This window comes from Coregonus clupeaformis, chromosome 7 (assembly GCF_020615455.1).
Source record: "Coregonus clupeaformis isolate EN_2021a chromosome 7, ASM2061545v1, whole genome shotgun sequence".
Lineage (NCBI taxonomy): Eukaryota > Metazoa > Chordata > Actinopteri > Salmoniformes > Salmonidae > Coregonus > Coregonus clupeaformis.
In genome coordinates, this window is record NC_059198.1 from 43696408 (window position 1) to 43720361 (window position 23954).

The 23954-nt window shown below is 45.8% G+C and overlaps 1 protein-coding gene across 1 annotated transcript in view; it reads left to right on the plus strand.

Moving 5' to 3' along the window:
* LOC121568683 (histone-lysine N-methyltransferase 2C) overlaps positions 1-23954 on the plus strand; it is a 242145-nt gene that overhangs the window by 41370 nt on the left and 176821 nt on the right. The window contains exons 5-8 of the mRNA XM_045221547.1: positions 108-326; positions 12847-13111; positions 21681-21843; positions 22539-22710. Of these exons, the coding sequence (XP_045077482.1) occupies positions 108-326; positions 12847-13111; positions 21681-21843; positions 22539-22710 (819 nt within the window). The remainder of the gene's footprint in view (positions 1-107; positions 327-12846; positions 13112-21680; positions 21844-22538; positions 22711-23954) is intronic.

Genomic DNA, 23954 nt, shown 5'->3' on the forward strand with positions numbered 1-23954 from the left:
TCGTGTTTGAAACAGAAAACGACAAGTCACTCCCCTTTTCAGTCCATTTTCTTCAATTTGGTGCCTAATGAACACTACCCTGTGTGTCTCCTATGTGGCCCCTGCAGTGAAAAGCTGTGTGCCTTCTGCTACTGTGGCGAGAGGAGTTTCCTGGGCCAGGGTGACCTGATGGTGTTCGGCCCCACGCCGGGTTACGTGCCACTGCACATCCGCAACCGCCGAGGCAGCTCGGAGAAGGACGATGACTACCACGAAGAGGACTTCCAAGACGACGACCACGACACCAAGAGCCCAGGGCTGCGCGACGGCGGGAGGGGCCTTAAAAAGTAAGTTGCCTCAAACATTGACGTTACGTAGTTGTTGGGTAATGCAACAAGTTGTTGGGTTGGTTTACACTGCCGATTTTGCTGTGATGGTGGTGTTTATGATAGCTTGACTTGGCAATGTTGATTCTCTTAGCGGTATTAAATCTCTTGAATCCATTTTGAATCGCTCAAATTCCCGTTCCCCAGCTTTGACCCAAGAGTTGCACATTTCTTGGGAGAAAGTGTTAGCTAAGTACATCATACTAGTCCAGGGTGTCATTGGGACCTAGACACGTCTTCATTTTTAACTGGCTGCTCGACTCACTGTAGACGTAATGACCGTTTCAAGGCTACACTTTGATTTCACTATTGCCATTGATTTGGTTGGAGAGTAAATGACAGCTGAGATTGCACCAGGGAAGGTGTCTATTCTACTTCAGAATTGTGTGGGTGGGATGGACAGACACTGAGACATGCACACACGTTTCTTGTAGTTGGCCACCAGGTTTGCACACATCTCAGGAGGGATTTTGTCCCACTCCTCTTTGCAGATCTTCTCCAAGTCATTAAGGTTTCGAGGCTGACGTTTGGCAACTCGAACCTTCAGCTCCCTCCACAGATTTTCTATCGGATTACTATGCTGGAATACCCATCCACGACCCATTTTCAATGCCCTGGCTGAGGGAAGGAGGTTCTCACCCAAGATTTGACGGTACATGGCCCCGTCCATCGTCCCTTTGATGCGGTGAAGTTGTCCACCCCCAAAGCATAATGTTTCCACCTCCATGTTTGACGGTGGGGATGGTGTTCTTGGGGTCATAGGCAGCATTCCTCCTCCTCCAAACACGGCGAGTTGAATTGATGCCAAAGAGCTCCATTTTGGTCTCATCTGACCACAACACTTTCACCGAGTTCTCCTCTGAATCATTCAGATGTTCATTGGCAAACTTCAGACGGGCATGTATATGTGCTTTCTTGAGCAGGGGGACCTTGCGGGCGCTGCAGGATTTCAGTCCTTCACGGCGTAGTGTGTTACCAATTGTTTTCTTGGTGACTATGGTCCCAGCTGCCTTGAGATCATTGACAAGATCCTCCCGTGTAGTTCTGGGCTGATTCCTCACCGTTCTCATGATCATTGCAACTCCACGAGGTGAGATGTTGCATGGAGTCCCAGGCCGAGGGAGATTGACAGTTCTTTTGTTTCTTCCATTTGCGAATAATCGCACCAACTGTTGTCACCTTCTCACCAAGCTGCTTGGCGATGGTCTTGTAGCCCATTCCAGCCTTGTGTAGGTCTACAATCTTGTCCCCGACATCCTTGGAGAGCTCTTTGGTCTTGGCCATGGTGGAGAGTTTGGAATCTGATTGATTGATTGCTTCTGTGGACAGGTGTCTTTTTATACAGGTAACAAGCTGAGATTAGGAGCACTCCCTTTAAGAAATCTTTCTGATTGAGAGGGAGTCAAATACTTATTTCCCTCATTTAAAATGCAAATCAATTTATAACATTTTTGACATGCGTTTTTCTGGATCATTTCTTTGTCAGTGGGCAAACTTACAAAATCAGCAGGGGATCAAATAATTTTTTCCCTCACTGTACACACACACACACACACACACACACACACACACACACACACACACACACACACACACAGAGAGACACACACATTACCAGGATGTTAGGGGGATAACCTTGGTGACCTCTGCACCCTTTATAACAATGGTCAAAGCCAAATTGGTAGGCATCCAATTATATGTGAGGCAGTGTGTAATTGATTTGGATGATCAAACGCTGGCATTTCTACATGGGGTGGGGGGGGGCAGAGTGTTGCGTTGACTCCTAGCTGGACTCGCTGTACACGCTGCCAAGGAGGTAATCGAACAGGCATAGAATTTTCCATACAGAGTTGTCAGTGTTAGTTCATTAATGTGGTTGTTTTTTAAATGCAACATGGAGGTGTTGATGGTTACATCATGATTATATATGGTAGAGGCATTACTTAGCTTGAGGCGGTGGAGGCATTACTTAGCTTGAGGCGGTGGAGGCATTACTTAGCTTGAGGCTGCCACCTTGTTTTATTGTGAGCGTGGACGGGACGGAGGGGTGGACAGGGTGGAGGAGAAAAATCCATGAAGAAAGAGAGAATTTCACTGGCAGGCCCCGCTGCTAGCTTCTCTAGCCCTGCGCTCTCTCTGCTTTCTTTTCTCCCTGTGTCTCTCTCCCTGTGTGTCTCTCTCTCCCCGTGTGTCTCTCTCTCCCCGTGTGTCTCTCTCTCCCCGTGTGTCTCTCTCTCTCCCCGTGTGTCTCTCTCTCCCCGTGTGTCCCTCTCTCCCCCCGTGTGTCTCTCTCTCCCCCGTGTGTCTCTCTCTCCCCCGTGTGTCTCTCTCTCCCCCCGTGTGTCTCTCTCTCCCCCCGTGTGTCTCTCTCTCTCCCCGTGTGTCTCTCTCTCTCCCGTGTGTCTCTCTCTCTCCCCGTGTGTCTCTCTCTCTCCCCGTGTGTCTCTCTCTCTCCCGTGTGTCTCTCTCTCTCCCCGTGTGCTCTCTCTCTCTCCCCGTGTGTCTCTCTCTCTCCCCGTGTGTCTCTCTCTCTCTCCCCGTGTGTCTCTCTCTCTCTCTCCCCATGTGTCTCTCTCTCTCTCCCCGTGTGTCTCTCTCTCTCTCCCGTGTGTGTCTCTCTCTCTCTCCCCGTGTGTGTCTCTCTCTCTCTCCCCGTGTGTCTCTCTCTCTCTCCCCGTGTGTCTCTCTCTCTCTCCCCGTGTGTCTCTCTCTCTCTCCCCGTGTGTCTCTCTCTCTCTCCCCGTGTGTCTCTCTCTCTCTCTCCCCGTGTGTCTCTCTCTCTCCCCGTGTGTCTCGCTCTTGCTCTCTCTTGCGCTCTCTCTCTCTGTTGCGCGCTCTCTCTCTCTCGCTCTCTCTCGTGATTTTCAGCTTCACGTGATCCACTGTTGACATAGACGTCCCGTCAGAAGACACCCAATCGAGCGCCTCCTCCCTCCCTGCGGGGGCGGTGACGTAATGCTCTCACCCAGGAAGGTTCCTGGCAGTGGGCCAACGTGTCCCAAGCACCCTGTTTCATTGGAGCCCCGTGATTGGTCAGTCAGTCCAGGCCTGGCGCCGTGCCAGTTCTAGACTGGGAGCTGAAGAATGAAAACAATAACAAGCGCACCTGAGAGAACTGTTAAGGTGGACCATGTGAGAGAAGGGTTAAGGTGGACCGTGTGAGAGAAGGGTTAAGGTGGACCGTGTGAGAGAAGGGTTAAGGTGGACCGTGTGAGAGAAGGGTTACGGTGGACCGTGTGAGAGAAGGGGTTACGGTGGACCGTGTGAGAGAAGGGTTAAGGTGGACCGTGTGAGAGAAGGGTTACGGTGGACCGTGTGAGAGAAGGGTTAAGGTGGACCGTGTGAGAGAAGGGTTAAGGTGGACCGTGTGAGAGAAGGGTTAAGGTGGACCGTGTGAGAGAAGGGTTAAGGTGGACCGTGTGAGAGAAGGGTTAAGGTGGACCGTGTGAGAGAAGGGTTACGGTGGACCGTGTGAGAGAAGGGTTACGGTGGACCGTGTGAGAGAAGGGTTAAGGTGGACCGTGTGAGAGAAGGGTTAAGGTGGACCGTGTGAGAGAAGGGTTAAGGTGGACCGTGTGAGAGAAGGGTTAAGGTGGACCGTGTGAGAGAAGGGTTAAGGTGGACCGTGTGAGAGAAGGGTTAAGGTGGACCGTGTGAGAGAAGGGGTTAAGGTGGACCGTGTGAGAGAAGGGTTAAGGTGGACCGTGTGAGAGAAGGGTTAAGGTGGACCGTGTGAGAGAAGGGTTAAGGTGGACCGTGTGAGTGAAGGGTTAAGGTGGACCGTGTGAGAGAAGGGTTAAGGTGGACCGTGTGAGAGAAGGGTTAAGGTGGACCGTGTGAGAGAAGGGTTAAGGTGGACCGTGTGAGAGAAGGGTTAAGGTGGACCGTGTGAGAGAAGGGTTAAGGTGGACCGTGTGAGAGAAGGGTTAAGGTGGACCGTGTGAGTGAAGGGTTAAGGTGGACCGTGTGAGTGAAGGGTTAAGGTGGACCGTGTGAGAGAAGTGTTAAGGTGGACCGTGTGAGAGAAGTGTTAAGGTGGACCGTGTGAGAGAAGTGTTAAGGTGGACCGTGTGAGAGAAGGGTTAAGGTGGACCGTGTGAGTGAAGGGTTAAGGTGGACCGTGTGAGTGAAGGGTTAAGGTGGACCGTGTGAGAGAAGGGTTAAGGTGGACCGTGTGAGAGAAGGGTTAAGGTGGACCGTGTGAGAGAAGGGTTAAGGTGGACCGTGTGAGAGAAGTGTTAAGGTGGACCGTGTGAGAGAAGGGTTAAGGTGGACCGTGTGAGAGAAGGGAAAATGTGGACCATGTGAGAGAAGGGTTAAGGTGGACCGTGTGAGAGAAGGGTTAAGGTGGACCGTGTGAGAGAAGTGTTAAGGTGGTCTGGGGACAGTTCACATGAACTAATTAGGGTCTCGTTAAGGCAGTGCTTCTCAATTATTTTCTGTTACGCACCCCTAGGAAGAAGTAAACATTTCGCGCCCCCCAACTCTCCGCCGCGACTGTAAATAGTATAATTTGTCTATAAAATTGTTATAAGTACACCTCTGCATAACATTGTATCCTTATTAATATTAAAGAAAAATAAAAAATAAAGTAATATAGTTAAACTTACAACAAAGAATAACTTTATTAACATTGTTTTTAGTCTGTAACAGAAAATACTTAAAGTTCATCAATTTGCCTGAAATAAAATAAAAATTTCAAACCTTATTAACTGTAAACAAATAAAAAAACATTTGATACTGAAAAACTAAATTAAATATAATCAATACATAATAATAAATTCAAATTGATCAGCAACATTAACTCAGGAGCACAATATATGAAACACTTTGACCTATAAAACTAAAATGAATAAAACAATTTGTGCTGATTTTTTTAAAATAAAAATGAGGAAGTCTGGATTAATGGCTACAATGAGCACATTTTGCAGTGCACAGCTTTTCGAAGCGGGGTTTGAAGCATTACATTTACATTTTACATTTTAGTCATTTAGCAGACGCTCTTATCCAGAGCGACTTACAGTTAGTGGGTGCATACATTTTCATACTGGCCCCCCGTGGGAAACAAACCCACAACCCTGGCGTTGCAAGCGCCATGCTCTTCCAACTGAGCTACACGGGGCCAAGCATGATACTGCAACTCTCAGCTCCTGCTCAATGTTTAGCTGGGACCTGTACTTGGTCTTCAGTACAGCAACAGCAGAGAAGCCAGTCTCACAAAGATAAGATGTTGCAAAAGGAAGAAGAATGCCCATGGCCCTCTGCCCTAAGAGTGGAGACTGCCTCTCTACACTCAGCCAGAATTCACTGTGTCTGTGATGTGAACCTCAGTCTCAATGTGGAGTCAGACGTCATATCAATGAACTGGTCCTCCTCTGCAGAGCTGAAACCAGTTGGAGCTGGTGCATTGAAATGATCTCTCACCCAGTCATATTGGGAACTGTTTTCAGGGAAGTACTTTTTAAAGAATCCCATCAGTGATGAAATATGCTCCTTAATATATGGAATCACTGAGGTGGCATCATAGTCAGTAGTGTCAACAAATTCATGCAGGTTCTCGAATGAATCAGTATTTCCTTCATGAAGTCGCCTGCCCCACATTGCAAGCGTTCGAGTGAAAGAGCTGATCTTGTCTGTGACCTGAGGTGTTTATCTTTCCCTTGAAGCTGTAGATTTAGTTCATTTAGCGTTCCAAATATGTCACTCAGGTAGGCCAGTTTTGCCAGGAAGTTCTCATCACTAAATTTTTCTGCGAGGTCATACTTGTGCTCCTGCTCCAAAAACATTCTTATCTGCTCTCTGAGCTCAAAAACTCAGGACAAGACTTTTCCTCGTGACAGCCACCTTGCTTCACTGTGAAACAGCACAGCTTGATGTTCAGCTCCCATCTCCTCACAGATAGCAGAGAAGACTCTCTTGTTTTTAGTGGTCTGGTGATTGGGGTGTATCAGCGTGATTGGGGTGTAATGTCTTTAAGTGACGCCTTAATTTATTTGGCTTCATGCTGTCCGCTGCCAACATTTTTAGACACAGTAAACATACCGGTCTTTCCTCGTCTCCCACCGTAGTCGCAGTGAAGCCAAGCGCTACATACGCTTCGTCATATTTCCTTGTATTAGCTTTCGGGAGACTTACGTTTGTCTCATCTCCGCCTTTATTTTCATCCCTGTTAAATATTTTTCCATGGTGTCTCTTAAGGGTTTGTTATCTGCACTTCATATCTCCTGCTGTGTGCTCTTGTTCGGTGCAAAAAAAACCTACTCCCTGCGGCAAAAAAAAAGCATGTTCCCCGGGGTCACACGCGCCCCCCCTGGCATCGCTCCGAGCCCCCCCAGGGGGGCGCGCCCCACTATTTGAGAACGACTGCGTTAAGGGGATCTAATTGAAAGTAGCTTTGACTGACAGGCCCAAAGTAATCACAGGCCTAATGAAACACTGTTCTGTCTAATGAGAGGCATCTGTCCCAGGGAGAGCGAGTAAGACCACGGTGTATTTACACTATTTACGCATGGAGACAGCACATTTATCGAGCACCAAGGTGGGAGATTTGGATAAGACAGAAAAATTGGGGTTGCGTTCACTACGCATGAAAAGGAACAAAATGGGTAGGTACTATCTGAAACGTTCCTTTTTTATTTTCCGCTGCACAACGTTTTGAAACGTTTTCTTACGGTGTGCCCTGCTGAATATGACTTGGCTTCATTTTAAAGCCTCATGGATACTCAGTGGTTGGACGCTTAAGCAAACAGTTTGGCCCGACTCAACAAATAGTTTTTTGATTGAACACTATGATTCTTTATGGTAAATTAACACATGGAAAAGCTGTTGATCACACGAATAAGCTGCTTATACAGTTAATTCGGAAAGTATTCATACCCCTTGACTTATTCCACATTTTGTTACGTTACAGCCTTATTCTAAAATGGATTAAATACAAATCTACACACAATACCCCATAATGACAAAGTGAAAACAGGCTTTTAGAAATTTTAGCAAATGTATTAAAAATTAAAAACAGGTACCTTATTTACATAAGTCTTATTAACAAGTCAGTTAAGAACAAATTGTCAGTTAAGAACAAATTGTTATTTGCCTACCAAAAGGCAAAAGGCCTCCTGCGGGGATGGGGTCTGGGATAAAAAAAATATATATATATATATATATATATATAGGACCAAACACACATCACAACAAGAGAGACAACACTACATAAAGAGAGAAATTGAGCTCAGGTGCATCCTGTTTCCATTGATCATCTTTGATGTTTCACAACTTGAATTGAGTCCACCTGTGGTAAATTCAATTGATTGGACATGATTTGGAAAGGCACACACCTGTCTATATAAGGTCCCACAGTTGACCGTGCATGTCAGAGCAAAAACCAAGCCATGAGGTTGAAGGAATTGTCCGAAGAGCTCCGAGACAGGATTGTGTTGAGGCACAGATCTGTGGAAGGGTACCAAAAAAATGTCTGCAGCATTGAATGTCCCCAAGAGCACAGTGACCACCATCATTCTTAAATGGAAGAAGTTATGAACCACCAAGACTCTTCCTATGGCTGGCCGCCCGGCCAAACTGAGCAGTCGGGGGAGAAGGGCCTTGGTCAGGGAGGTGACCAACAACCCGATGGTTACTCTGACAGAGCTCTAGAGTTCCTCTGTGGAAATGGGTGAACCATCCAGAAGGACAACCATCTCTGCAGCACTCCACCAATCAGGCCTTTATGGTAGAGTGGCCAGACAGAAGCCACTCCTCAGTAAAAGGCACATGACAGCCCGCTTGGAGTTTGCCAAAAGGCACCTAAAGACTCTCAGACCATGAGAAACAAGATTCTCTGGTCTGATGAAACCAAGATTGAACTCTTTGGCCTGAATGCCAAGCGTCACGTCTGGAGGAAACCTGGCACCATCCGTACGGTGAAGCATGGTGGTGGCAGCATCATGCTGTGGGGGTATTTTTCAGCGGCAGGGACTGGGAGACTAGTCAGGATCGAGGCAAAGAGGAATGGAGCAAAGTGTACAGAGAGATCCTTAATAAAAACCTGCTCCAGAGCGCTCAGGACCTCAGACTGGGGCGGAGTTTCACCTTCCAACAGGACAACGACCCTAAGCACACAGCCAAGACAACGCAGGAGTGGCTGTCCCTGAATGTCCTTGAGTGGCCCAGCCAGAGGCCGGACTTTAACCCGATTGAACATCTCTGGAGAGACCTGAAAATAGCTGTGCAGCAATGCTCCCCATCCAACCTGACATTGCTTGAGAGGATCTGCAGAGAAGAATGGGAGAAACTCCCCAAGCTTGTAGCGTGATACCCAAGAAGACTCGAGGCTGTAATCGCTGCCAAAGGTGCTTCAACAAAGTACTGAGTAAAAGTGCTTTGTTTAATTTAATATTTCTAAAAACCTGTTTTTGCTTTGTCGTTATGGTGTATTGTGTGTAGATTGAGGGGAGAAAAAAAACAATTTAATCAATTTTAGAATAAGGCTGTAACGTACCAAAATGTGGAAAAAGTCAAGGGGTCTGAATACTTTCCGAAGGCACTGTATCATTCACATCAATCCTTCACCAAAAGGCATACTAATTTCCAATGGAAAAACAAAATAAAAGTCCAATGTTTGGGGCCAAAAGATCTGCATATGATCAATTGTCTACAAGACGCATTCATAACCTCCTGAAGGTTATTTAGCTTTTGAAAGCAGCAGCGTTTTCACGCCAAACATGCAATTTACATGCAAATATGCTCTGACAAAGATGTACGAGCCACAGCTGAGCAAAATGAGAGTGAACACGAGAGGGAGAGAAAGTGGAGGAAAATGGATAGGAGATTGCATATTAGGCTTTTTGGCTCTGGCCTACGAGGCCAACCCTCATTGCATCCTTCACCACCAAATCCTCCATTTGGAATGCTTTCCCTTTTTAAGGTTCAATCTGAAATTTGTTTTTGAGCCCAACGGCAGCCCTGCAACCTCATTTGCTATAAAGCTGAGGGATGGGTCTAGTACGGCAGTGTTTCCCAACGACGGTCCTCGAGTACCCCCACCAGCACACGCTTTTGTTGTAGCCCCAGACAAAAACACCTGATTCAACTTGTCAAGGGTTTTGATGATTAGTTGAGAAGTAGAATCAGGTGTGCTTGTCCTGAGGCCACAACAAAAATATGTACTTGAGGACTGGAGTTGGGGGAAACACTGTAGTAGGGAAATGTCAAATCTCTTAAATTCATAGATGGAGCTTTTGATGCATGGTTTGGTTGCATGTGAGAGAGGGAGCCAAAGCCCATCAGTGTTTGATCGTCCTCCATCCTCCTCTCATCCCCCCCATCCACAGCTTAGATTAACCTTAATGTGAGTGTGTTCATTAGGCATCAAATGGAAGAAAATGCACTGAAACCCTAATCTGTTTAGTTGCATAGTGTTTTAAAATGTTTTCCGTTGCACGCCCTAATCAACACAACCCTATAATATAGTTATTTTTATTAAGGCGTATACAGATGTTGTGGTAGGGGGAGGAGGAGTATACAGTAGCCTTTCATCCCCAGTACCCTACTGCTTCCCGGCGCTGGGAAAAGAGCTTCCTCCACACTGCCATTCCCCAAATTATGGAATAGGCTTTATCCGGTGGGGATGAGAGAGGGAGAGATTGTGTGTGTGTGTGGGCTCGAACAGCTAGTTCTTGTGCATTAGCCAAGGGGCAACTTCTGCCCTGATGCTTTCTTACCGAGGGAGAGAATGGTGGTGATTTACAATGTCAATGAGCAATACTTGTCCTTGATACAGTGAAGGGAAATCTTAACGCTACAGCATACAATGACATTCTAGACGATTCTGTGCTTCAACTTTGTGGCAACAGTTTGGGGTAGGCCCTTTCCTGTTTCAGCATGACAATGCCCCCGTGCACAAAGCGAGGCCCATACAAATATGATTTGTCGATCGGTGTGGAAGAACTTGACTGGCCTGCACAGCCCTGACCTCAACCCCATCGAGCACCTTTGGGTTGAATTGGAACCTTGACTGCGAGCCAGGCCTAATCGCCTAACATCATTGCCCGACCTCACTAATGCTCTTGTGGCTGAATGGAAGCAAGACCCGCAGCAATGTTCCCAGAAGAGTGGAGACTGTTATAGCAGCAAAGGGGGGACCAACTCCATATTAATGGCCATCATTTTGGAATGAGATGTTCGACGAGCAGGTGTCCATATACTTTTGGTCATGTAGTGGATCTTAACGGAAAAAAATAAAAATAAATCCATATCTACTCTCGTGCGGTTTGTTGATCACACATTCTGTACCGAAGCGCTCATATGGGCAGCAATACGAGACAGCGCAGAGAAGGGGGGGAAATGTTATAGCGGTATTTTTTACATGCATCGGCGAGACGTGCTTTGATAATGCAACCTATGGATTACAGAATAAAGTTAATTTTCATGCAAGTCAGGATTTTGGGTTTCAGTGGAATTGGGACAATAGAAAAATACCCTAGGCTCTATATAAGGCTACTATGTGAGTCTGGATTGAGGCTACATTATAGCATGCTAAATGTTTCTGATCAGTGATAGATGAGCAAATGAATAAATTAGCTACCACTTCCACTTGTCCAGCCAGAGATCAGTTAACTAAACATACAGACAGATTCAGTGAAAAAAAATCGCATTGATTGATTATCAGACAAGTCACAGGCTTTTGGTCGGAAGTAGGACATGCTACTACGCGAGTGAAGAGCAAAATCCACTTGTATGATATGCTAGCAAAATGTTCTAATCAGCTAATATATGATCAAACTAAAATAAAGATGATCATGAGCAATGTTCCCTAAAAATAAATTTGGCACTGAGCAAATTTCAGGTCTGCTGAGCGCAAACTTGAACGTTGTGAAAATTCTCTGCAACTTCCACTGTGAACACTGCGGCTGTACCCACTTTAAGTTGCAATTGTAACAGTGGCCAAGTAGGCTACTGTGGCTATTTGATCATAATGTAGGCCTACCAGAGTGGCCTAGCGTCAAAACAATGGAGAAAATGTATTAACATGGAAATAGCTGTTCTATCATTCAGCCTACAGTAGCAGCCATTTTCTGGTGTTCAATGTAGGCCTACATTCCATGAGAGGGCTTGATATTAACCTGTTTATCCACTTGTCCTTCAGATAAGGAGGTGACTGAACATGTTTTAGTGTTTGATGCAAGAAACCACTTTACAAAATAAAATGTATTATTATTTCCATACCATGATTATAGAGAATCAGACAAGTCATGATACCCTCTGCCTATTGGCTACTTGGCTTATTCAAGCCTGTCTCAAAATACAACACTGCCCCTTTAAGACGAAATTTTTTTATTTACCTGACTCGCTTTTCAAAGAGGTCTAGAAATGTACACGTTTTGTGCTCTTGTAGGAAGCAATCACTCCCTTATTGCTATTGCTGGCTACAAATTATCTATAACTGGGCTAATAACTCACTAACTAGCAAAGGATATGAACAAAATGTGCACACGTGGCTACATGCAGCTTTTGCTTTGATCTCAAAACAAGTGCATCTACTCACAACCACAGTCCAGTTCAAAGTAAATGGCACAGATCCATATATGGTAATGGTCTATTTGCATATAGGCCTACTGCAGCTCTGATTGGTTATGCCGCACAGGTCTGTGTATAGTACAGGCTGAGTCTTGCGCAATATAATCCTACTCCGATGCCTTCTGCCTACAACAAAATCTCTTGCATAGTTAGTTTTGTTTCAGTATTTTGCATTGAATGTGGCGCCATTGCGTTGATCCGATCACAATTGCCACAGTAAAGGGAAACGTTGATAGTGTTAACTAACAGGGAAAACAATCAATATAGCCTACTGTTTTCTAGAAACCTGGCATTTTTTCGGATTCGGGCTCATTTAATTTCTGTGATGTGGGACCAGGCCTGGGCTTGGGCTTCAGCTCACCGGGCTTGGGTCGGAGTGGGATCGAATTTTCAGTTCTGATGAGAACTCTAAACTGCATTAAGGTCTTTTGTGCACTCTGGCAGTGTCAATTATGCGTGTGCTTTGAATTTCTGTCGACTTTGTGTGAAGTAAATACACTAGGCTAAAGGTTTCCATGCGACAACCTGTTTGGCAAAAAATAAAATGGCAAATATTTCAATCTGCTGCTGCACATGTTGTGTATTTTGTGGAATTGCAGTAGTGCGACATTGGGGGAAATGTGAAGAGTAGTCCTGGGACAGTCCCGGGATCCCGGTTACCCAGGTTTTAATCCCTACTATGGACTGCCACAAAGCTATCCCCATAAATTGGATTCCAGGCTCTCTCGTGGTTCTTTTTCTATTAGCCAGTTTGTTCTTTGGTGCCATACCTGATGTTTAGTAGTGTTAGGGTAGGTCCTTTGTCTGTCCTTTTCATACATTTATGCCATTTACATTTCAGTTTGACTGCTATGTGGGTGAAAATAAACTTGACCATGAACATGACCTGTCCCCCCGCCCCCCTCCCCAGGGTCAGCTCTCCAGACAGTGGTCTTCACTCCTCCTCGGCACCCGGCAGCACGGATCCCTTCGGCGAGGAGCCAGCCCCTAAGTTCTGGGACAAGCTGGGTCAGATCGGCCTCCCCGACGAGATCAACGTCCAGTCCCTGTTTGACCCCACAGGCCAGTGCTGTGCCCACCTGCACTGTGCCGCCTGGTCCGAGGGGGTGTGTCGCGGCGAGGCCCAGGACTCACTGCTTTACGTGGACAAAGCCATAGACTCAGGGAGCACAGAGGTGAGTTGTAACAGACAATCCATTGGGGTGTGGGTGTTAGGATTCAACTGTGTGTGTGTGTACATGCACATGCCCCCGATCTCTTTAAACCAAGTGACCAGCAAATCAGCAACGCTTTCTTTGTGAGCTCTGTATTTGTGTACATTCCCAACAACAAGAGAACGACTGATATGGATTTTTTAGGGCCGATACTGATTTTTGGGGGTCAAGAAGGCCAATGGCCGATTATTATAGGTCAATATTCAATATCATTAAACTTGAAAATGTTTGTAAAAAAAAAAAAATCCCAGAGACAGACTGACGTCAAAAAATGTAACTTTGCTTTTACCAATCTAACTGCATTTACATTTTACATTTTAGTCATTTAGCAGACGTTCTTATCCAGAGCGACTTACAGGAGCAATTAGGGTTAAGTGCCTTGCTCAAGGGCACATTTACGCCATTTAGCAGACGCTCTTATCCAGAGCGACTACAAATTGGTGCATTCACCCTATAGCCAGTGGGATAACCACTTTACAATTATACTTTTTTTTTTTTTTTTTGGGGGGTAGAAGGATTACTTTATCCTATCCCAGGTGTTCCTTAAAGAGGTGGGGTTTCAAATGTCTCCGGAAGGTGGTGAGTGACTCCGCTGTCCTGGCGTCGTGAGGGAGCTTGTTCCACCATTGGGGTGCCAGAGCAGCGAACAGCTTTGACTGGGCTGAGCGGGAACTATGCTTCCGCAGAGGAAGGGGAGCCAGCAGGCCAGAGGTGGATGAACGCAATGCCCTTGCCTGGGTGTAGGGACTGATCAGAGCCTGAAGGTACGGAGGTGCCGTTCCCCTCACTGCTCCATAGGCAAGCACCATGGTCTTGTAACGGATGCGAGCTTCAACTGGAAGCCAGTGGAGTGTGCGGAGGAGGGGGGTGACGTGAGAGAACTTGGGAAGGTTGAACACCAGACGGGCTGCGGCATTCTGGATGAGTTGTAGGGGTTTAATGGCACAGGCAGGGAGCCCAGCCAACAGCGAGTTGCAGTAATCCAGACGGGAGATGACAAGTGCCTGGATTAGGACCTGTGCCGCTTCCTGTGTAAGGCAGGGTCGTACTCTCCGAATGTTGTAGAGCATGAACCTGCAGGATCGGGTCACCGCCTTGATGTTGGCGGAGAACGACAGGGTGTTGTCCAGGGTCACGCCAAGGCTCTTCGCACTCTGGGAGGAGGACACAACGGAGTTGTCAACCGTGATGGCGAGATCATGGAACGGGCAGTCCTTCCCCGGGAGGAAGAGCAGCTCCGTCTTGCCAGGGTTCAGCTTGAGGTGGTGATCCGTCATCCATACTGATATGTCGGCCAGACATGCAGAGATGCGATTCGCCACCTGGTTATCAGAAGGGGGAAAGGAGAAGATTAGTTGTGTATCGTCAGCGTAGCAATGATAGGAGAGGCCATGTGAGGATATGACAGAGCCAAGTGACTTGGTGTATAGGGAGAAAAGGAGAGGGCCTAGAACTGAGCCCTGGGGGACACCAGTGGTGAGAGCACGTGGTGCGGAGACAGCTTCTCGCCACGCCACTTGGTAGGAGCGACCGGTCAGGTAGGACGCAATCCAGGAGTGAGCCGCGCCGGAGATGCCCAGCTCGGAGAGGGTGGAGAGGAGGATCTGATGGTTCACTGTATCAAAGGCAGCAGACAGGTCTAGAAGGACAAGAGCAGAGGAGAGAGAGTTAGCTTTAGCAGTGCGGAGAGCCTCCGTGACACAGAGAAGAGCAGTCTCAGTTGAATGACCAGTCCTGAAACCTGACTGGTTTGGATCAAGAAGGTCATTCTGAGAGAGATAGCAAGAGAGTTGGCTAAAGACGGCACGCTCAATAGTTTTGGAAAGAAAAGAAAGAAGGGATACTGGTCTGTAGTTGTTGACATCAGTGGGATCGAGTGTTGGTTTTTTGAGAAGGGGTGCAACTCTCGCTCTCTTGAAGACGGAAGGGACATGGCCAGCGGTCAAGGATGAGTTGATCAGCGAGGTGAGGTAGGGGAGAAGGTCACCGGAGATGGTCTGGAGAAGAGAGGATAACATAACATAATGGCATAACATAATGGTCATCATTTTATTTGAATGGTAAACTGGGTAAATTAAGATGGCGTAGGCCTACTCACAATACAGGTGAATGCATATTCCATTAGGAGTGTGTGCCTGCATTGAGTTATTGAGCTTATTTTGGCTGATCAGTGGAGTCTATGACAAACAATCGGTTTGCCTGCTGATCAACAACATTTGCAAAGAATCAGCACTCCAGCATGTCACGCTTTATGGACGGACGTGCTATACTGTAGGCACTGCTGTTAGTTTGAGAATATAAAATAACATACACTGCTCAAAAAAATAAAGGGAACACTTAAACAACACATCCTAGATCTGAATGAATGAAACAATCTTATTAAATACTTTTTTCTTTACATAGTTGAATGTGCTGACAACAAAATCACACAAAAATTATCAATGGAAATCAAATTTATCAACCCATGGAGGTCTGGATTTGGAGTCACACTCAAAATTAAAGTGGAAAACCACACTACAGGCTGATCCAACTTTGATGTAATGTCCTTAAAACAAGTCAAAATGAGGCTCAGTAGTGTGTGTGGCCTCCACGTGCCTGTATGACCTCCCTACAATGCCTGGGCATGCTCCTGATGAGGTGGCGGATGGTCTCCTGAGGGATCTCCTCCCAGACCTGGACTAAAGCATCCGCCAACTCCTTGACAGTCTGTGGTGCAACGTGGCGTTGGTGGATGGAGCGAGACATGATGTCCCAGATGTGCTCAATTGGATTCAGGTCTGGGGAACGGGCGGGCCAGTCCATAGCATCAATGCCTTCCTCTTGCAGGAACTGCTGACACACTCCAGCCACATGAGGTCTAGCATTGTCTTGCATTAGGAGGAACCCAGGGCCAATCGCACCAGCATATGGTCTCACAAGGGGTCTGAGGATCTCATCTCGCTACCGAATGGCAGTCAGGCTACCTCTGGCGAGCACATGGAGGGCTGTGCGGCCCCCCAAAGAAATGCCACCCCACACCATGACTGACCCACCGCCAAACCGGTCATGCTGGAGGATGTTGCAGGCAGCAGAACGTTCTCCACGGCGTCTCCAGACTCTGTCACGTCTGTCACATGTGCTCAGTGTGAACCTGCTTTCATCTGTGAAGAGCACAGGGCGCCAGTGACGAATTTGCCAATCTTGGTGTTCTCTGGCAAATTCCAAACGTCCTGCACGGTGTTGGGCTGTAAGCACAACCCCCACCTGTGGACGTCAGGCCCTCATACCACCCTCATGGAGTCTGTTTCTGACCGTTTGAGCAGACACATGCACATTTGTGGCCTGCTGGAGGTCATTTTGCAGGGCTCTGGCAGTGCTCCTCCTGCTCCTCCTTGCACAAAGACGGAGGTAGCGGTCCTGCTGCTGGGTTGTTGCCCTCCTACGGCCTCCTCCACGTCTCCTGATGTACTGGCCTGTCTCCTGGTAGCGCCTCCATGCTCTGGACACTATGCTGACAGACACAGCAAACCTTCTTGCCACAGCTCGCATTGATGTGCCATCCTGGATGAGCTGCACTACCTGAGCCACTTGTGTGGGTTGTAGACTCCGTCTCATGCTACCACGAGTGAAAGCATCGCCAGCATTCAAAAGTGACCAAAACATCAGCCAGGAAGCATAGGAACTGAGAAGTGGTCTGTGGTCACCACCTGCAGAACCACTTCTTTATTGGGGGTGTCTTTCTAATTGCCTATAATTTCCACCTGTTGTCTATTCCATTTGCACAACAGCATGTGAAATGTATTGTTAATCAGTGTTGCTTCCTAAGTGGACAGTTTGATTTCACAAAAGTGTGATTGACTTGGAGTTACATTGTGTTGTTTAAGTGTTCCCTTTATTTTTTTGAGCAGTGTTTATCGTATCGGCACTTAAGTACTGTGATAATATCGTATCGTGAGGTCCCTGGCAATTCCCAGCTTCTAGTAGCTGCTGCGATTTATCTCTCAGTAGAACTTTCTCATTAACACAATGTAATGTGGGGGGCAGGGGAGGCCACATTATAGGTAATTAAGGGACTCTATTTTAGCTTGTACTTTGCTGTCTTGAAATTGACTGGTGGTTGAGGCAAAATAAAACTCTGAACTAATACAATGACTTCATTGAGGAAGTGGAAATGTTGGACTTGCCCAACTATGATGACTTATTTGGTGGCGAGCACTTTCTTGCTGTTCACTCTGCAGTCTGCATGGTCAGATAGATTTGGTGACAACGATGCTGCTTTCTACAAGCGTTCTACAACTACACTATTAGTTTGTATCTTTTTGTCTGCAAACTACTGTCTGCTAGTTTGTCCTTTCATAGCAAGTTTTGGTTAAAATAAATTGTTAGTTGCCAATCGCTTGTTAGCTGGCTAGCTAGCTTGCTTAATGTACTAAGAGTCAGCGCAAACATAGCTAGCTTATACAGCCTGGTACCAGTGCTGGTGTAGGCCTAGATAAGAATGTTTGTGCAACGGTATTTATGAAAATGAGTGAGTGTGCCAGCTCTAGGGGGCCCTGTTAAAGGTTGTCCCTGGCACTACAGCGAGGCTCATTGGGGTGTAAAGCAGAAAAGGTCACGGAGCTCAGGAGACTGCACCTCTGAAGGTTAACACACTGTGACAAACCACACACTTTTATTCGCACATGTGCACTCGATGCACCGACACCCTGCTCTGAAAGTCAAACACAGGCACACGCACACATTGCTGACGCGCGCACTACCCACACACACACTGCTGACGCACAAACTACCCACACTCACGGCATCCTCACCTCCATATCATGTTCGCCGGATTGCATTTACATCCTAAATCAGCAAAACAATTCTAAATTTGCTCTCTGTGTGTGAGCCTGTGTAAAGGAGTGAGCCTGTGTACAGCGCCTTCAGAAAGTATTCATACCCCTTGACTTATTCCACATTTTGTTACAGCCTGAATTCAAAATTGATTAAATATACTTTTATCTCACCCATCTACATACAATACCCCATAATGACGAATTGAAAACATGTTTTTAGAAATTCTTGCAAAGTTTTGAAAATGAAATAGAGATCTCATTTACATACGTATTCTCAACCCTGAGTCAATACTTTGTAGAAGCACCTTTGGCAGCAATTACAGCTGTGAGTCTTTATGGTTTTCAATTTGCCCATTTATTCTTAAAAAAAAAAATCAAGCTCTGTCAAATTGGTTGTTGATCATTGCTAGAAAACCATTTTCAGGTCTTGCCATACATTTTCAAATAGAACATTCACTGTCTTCTTGGTAAACTACTCCAGTGTAGATTTGTGTTAGGTTATTGTTCTGCTGAAGGTGAAAGCAGACTGAACAAGGTTTTCCTCTAGGATTTTGCCTGTGCTTAGCGCCATTCCGGGGTTTGTTTATATCCTGAAAAACACCCGTCCTTAACGATTACAAGCATACCCATAACATGATGCAGACACCACTATGCTTGAAAATATGGAGAGTGGGACTCAGGAATGTGTTGTACTGGATTCAGGACAAAAAGAGAATTGCTTTGCCACGTTTTGCAGTATTACTTTAGTTCAGGATGCATGTTTTAGAAAAAATGTATTCTGTACAGGCTTCCTCCTTTTCACTCTGTCAATTACGTTAGTATTGTGCAGTGAACTACAATGTTGTTGATCCATCCTCAGTTTTCTCCTACCACAGCCATAGAGGCCCACAGTGGACGTGTCATAATACCCATAAAACCTAGCGGTCAAACGGGGAAATGATTCCAATCGTTTTTCCATCAATCATTCTTTCCGTAAGGGATTTTAGAAACACTTAAATTAAGGGCTGTGTTTCGGGTAGGCTTACCCTGGCGTGACGTTTTGATAACCGTGTAAATCTCTCTCGGACCAGGTGACATTTTTGAATCTGTGTTTGAAATTCACTGCTCGACTGAGGGACCTTACAGGTAATTGTATGTGTGGGGTACAGAGAAGAAGTAGTCATTCAAAAATGATGTCAAACACTATTATTGCACACAGAGTGAGTCCATGCAACTTATTATTTGACTTGTTAAGCACATTTTTACTCCTGAACTTAGAGGCATGTAATAACAAAGGGCTTGAATACTTATTGACTCAATACATTTTTTGTGTACTTATTGACTCTACGTTTCAACTTTTCAGTTTTAATTCATTTGTAAAAATTTCAAAAAACATCATTCCGTTTTGACATTATGGGATATTGTGCCTAGGCCAGTGACCAAAAAATCTAATTTGAATCTATTTTAAATTCAGGCTGTAACACAACAAAATGTGGAGAAAGTCAAGGGGTATGAATACTTTCTGAAGGCACTGTATGTGTTAGCCTGTGTGTGTATGTGTGACAGAGAGTCGGCCCATACACTAGTATCTTTGTGTGAGTATCGTATGTATGAGAACGTAGGCCTATCCTATGTATGAATGTGTCTAACTACACATAGTGTAGGCCTATCTACTGTACTGTATGTGTGTGATAGATATTGTGCTGATAGCACTAGAAACAGAAACAGCATTGTTTTTCAGCAGAGGCGGCATGCAGGCGGTTGGTTGCCTAGTCAGAGCTCTCCCTCCCACCCTCCCACCACTGGTATTCTGCCCTTCATGTGTGAGGTGACAGCGTCTGGCAGCGAGCCATGAAAACCCCAGGCATTAGGACAACAGGATAACCTTTCAGCCCCTTACACTGTAGCCCTGCATTTAAGGTGCTAACACCTTATCTGCTGTTGAAGTGCCAGATTTTTAGAGGAAAGATAATGTCTGACTGACTCATTGATAAGATGAAGCAAATTTGTCTGCCAACACGACACAGGCCAGGTTCTTCTTTCTATACTATGTGTAACAGTGTTTTGAATTTGTCTATTGAATTTTTATAGACAATGGGATATTTCATAATTTTGCTAGATATTTAAATGTTAAATCGACAGGTTTCTAAGTTTAACTCAGTTCTTCTACTCTCTGTGCCTGAAAGGACGGGGCTATTACCCTTTTCACACTACTGAGCTGACTATCCAACATAGTGGCTGGAACCACCCTGGAAAGGACAATGTGAAAAGAACATTTCCAAACCAGTACGGTTTGGGTTGGCACAAAGGTGGGAAAACGGCTATGTGATACCAGTCTGGTCCAGTCCCCATAAGGCGTTGTTCCATTCTCAGTGGCACTGGACCAGATATCCATCCATTGCAATTCCTCTCAGGTTTGCTCCATTTGGACGGTAGCCATTTTGGCTCTTTGTAGAGTAGGGAGGGTTTGGAGGGGTGGGCCACTATCCTTCTTCCTCAACAAAGCCTATTTCGGGCTCAAACATTAATCGGTATGGCAAGATGGAAACTCCCTTTTTTTTAATGACATTTTTCAATTTTTGCTTGGAGTGGATTAGGAAAGAGAACCCCGAACTACACTGTAATGTGATTACAGCAGTCGTGTTTAATTATTATTTTCAACAAAGCGACAGAGGATTATGGTTTGAAGAGAGGGGGGTGACATTATTTTGAAGGGGTTACTTTTCTCTTCATTACTCCCTATGTAGTCTCGGAGGAGTTGATGGGATGAGTTAATGAGCATAAAAATAGAATTATGGAACATTGACTTGAATGGGAATGTCTGTTCTATTCATTGTATTTCTATGGTAATACGTTCTTGTCTGGGTCGTCCCGCGCCAGGATTGGTCCCGTCTGTGACGACATCCCACAGAATATCCTTCCCATGATGCCCCAAGGAAGCCGCTGGTGCATGGGCGGTAATTGCCCAACGCTCGGTGTAAAAATGTATTTGCAGGTTTTTGCATGTTGGTCCCCCGGCCAAGGGTTTCTAGAACGAAGGGGAGGGAGAGGGAAAGAGAGGGAGAGGGAGAGGAAGAGCGAGACGGGTAGAGAGAGTGAGCAACATAAAAGTGCTGACTTTAGTCATTTTGACTTCAAGGCCCCATTCTTTCTCTGCTCCTGACAGCTTTCATTATTCAAAGACGAGCTCTTGTTCTCGGGCCGCCATTTTAAACGTCAGTCTATATTCCGGTGCTAGTGCAAGGTTCGCTCGCCTCGTACCAGAGCACTTCATTTAAGCAGTCTTTTTTTACCATAATAGCAATTCTCTACTATTACCAAGGTCGGCTTCAATTTCAACCTGGGTTTTGAATCCAATATGCATTTTGCTTCTTAATTTCAGTGACGATGCCTGATGAAAACGAATGAGAGATTTTATGTGGAAAAGCACCAATGCTTTTTAGACTGGGAGGGGTTAGAGCTAAAATGTGTCAATAACTTGCGATTGTCGTAAGCACGCGTGAATTGAATTTTAAAATTCTTTTAAGCTTTTAGTAAGTGCCAAAACGGGGGTAAGTGCTTAGTTGGACGCATTCCATGAAGCAAGTGTAGATCAAGCATAGGGCCTCCAATGACGGTGTCTGACTAAAACTGAGCAGCTAAACTTGGGGTCTTTTCAGGAGGATGCAACTATGCAGAATGTTTAGATAGAAACGTATTGTTTGGAACAGATATGATTGTCTGTCACTGTTTTGCAGTGCTGTGCATACTGTAAGCGCCTTGGAGCATCCATCAAGTGCTGTGAGGAGGGCTGCTGCCGCTCCTACCATTTCCCCTGCGCCGCCGCTGCTGGAACGTTCCAGGACCTGCGCCGACACACCCTCCTCTGCCCTGATCACCTCCAGCTAGCCTCACAAAGATGTGAGTATAGACCCTGTGTTGCACTGGGAGAATGATAACTAGATTTCACTATAGATGTCTAGTAGACAAAAGGCCAACTCTAGACACAACACAAGGCTTATGATAAGTGACATAATATTTATGTCAACTGGCAACTCTTATCTATTCTGATTCTAACTGAAGAACCAACTCTAACTGATTCCACAACTGATATTTCCCTTGGTCAGAAGCAGCCATGATGACATGCTGCAGAATCAGTGTCACGTAGGTTTTATGAAATTCACTCCGTCTTGCCAAATCACCCTTTTTATGTTTTAGACAGTATGTTAAATTGTCAAAGTGATGTTACTTTCTCATTGAATGAAATGTCTTTACACATGATGATTCCAGAAAAATCTGGAGAAAAAATGTAAGCAGTCTTTAAAAAAAAACCATAATAGCAATTCTCTACTATTACCGAGGTAACAATTCTTTTGACATAAACAGTTGCATTCATGAGTTGTACTTTGGGATCTGCCCTTGTCTCACCAAACACCTCTATAGCTCAGCCCACGTTAATCACACAGACTGATGCAGAAGAAATGGACGAATCCAATGGTACAACCCAGAAGTCTGTACCTCAAACACACAATGTTTAAAAGGGGTTAGAAATCCAAAACACGCAGGCATTACAGAGGGACTCATTGGGTTAATATGATTTTCCTCCTTACCTACAGCTAAAGAGGAGGTGAAGTGCTTGTTGTGTGACAGTGCTGGAGACCTGCAGGACCAACTCTTCTGCACCTCGTGTGGGCAGCACTACCACGGGGCGTGTCTGGACGTGAGTGTCACCCCCCTGAAGAGGGCCGGCTGGCAGTGCCCCGAGTGCAAAGTCTGTCTGACCTGCAGGTAATGGTCCACTCTGTAGCATAACGTACCATATGCACGCTTGTATGCGCTAGAAGCCATTGCGCTAGAAGCCATTGCGCTAGAAGCCATTGCGCTAGAAGCCATTGCGCTAGAAGCCATTGCGCTAGAAGCCATTGCGCTAGAAGCCATTGCGCTAGTTAGATGTGTGCTAGTAGCCATTGCGCTAGTTAGCTGTGTGCGCTAGTTAGCCGTGTGCGCTAGTTAGCCGTGTGCGCTAGTTAGCCGTGTGCGCTAGTTAGCCGTGTGCGCTAGTAGCCATTGCGCTAGTTAGCTGTGTGCGCTAGTAGCCATTGTGCTAGTAGCCATCATGTGGTGTTGTCACCCTCCCGAGACCTGAAGTAGTGTCGCCCAACCAAGACAAGGGCATGACAGGGTAATGGCTAGCAGCCAACCAAAGTGCCATTGTTTTGGTCCTCTGTAGCTCAGCTGGTAGAGCACGGCGCTTGTAACGCTAAGGTAGTGGGTTCGATCCCCGGGACCACCCATACACAAAAAAAAAATGTATGCACGCATGACTGTAAGTCGCTTTGGATAAAAGCGTCTGCTAAATGGCATATTATTATTATTATTATATTATTATTATTATTATTATTATTATTATTATTATTATTATTGTTTGGCGTTTGTGTCACATAGCTGACTAACCATGAAAAAGTTGTTGTTTAGACGGTTACCTAAGTTGACTGAGTTGACACCAAATGGACCCCATTCCTAACTCTGTCACTCCCGTGAGCCATAGTCCACTCACCATTCATCCGCATCCCGAGTGGAAAAACTCCATTAACTTTTGAGATTTCTATCAGGGATAGCTATGAACGAATAGGAAAAAATGTCTGGTTCTGCACCCAGCTGCATATAGCCAGCCGACTATATATGTTTTTGTGTTTCAAAGAAATCGAAAAAAGAGAATTGAGCCATTGGGGAGTCAGTTTCGAGCTTGTTGGAGTTTTCTGAAGGGTCTATAGGAAGATAAAAGGGGAAAAGAGAGAGTCTTATTTTTTTTGCATGTGGAATTAATAACAACTGTATTTTGCAGGAGCATGGGAGCATTAAAAGAAAAGATAAGAGAGCTGGGGAGATTTGTGTGCATACTGTGTTTGATCAGCCCCAAGCTCCCTACACATACAACCAGCCAAGCAAAGTCAATTCCTTCGCAAGGCTGTCTGCTTTAATGTAAACTGTTTTTCTTTGTGGAAGGGTGTGTGTTGTGTGTGTGTGTGTGC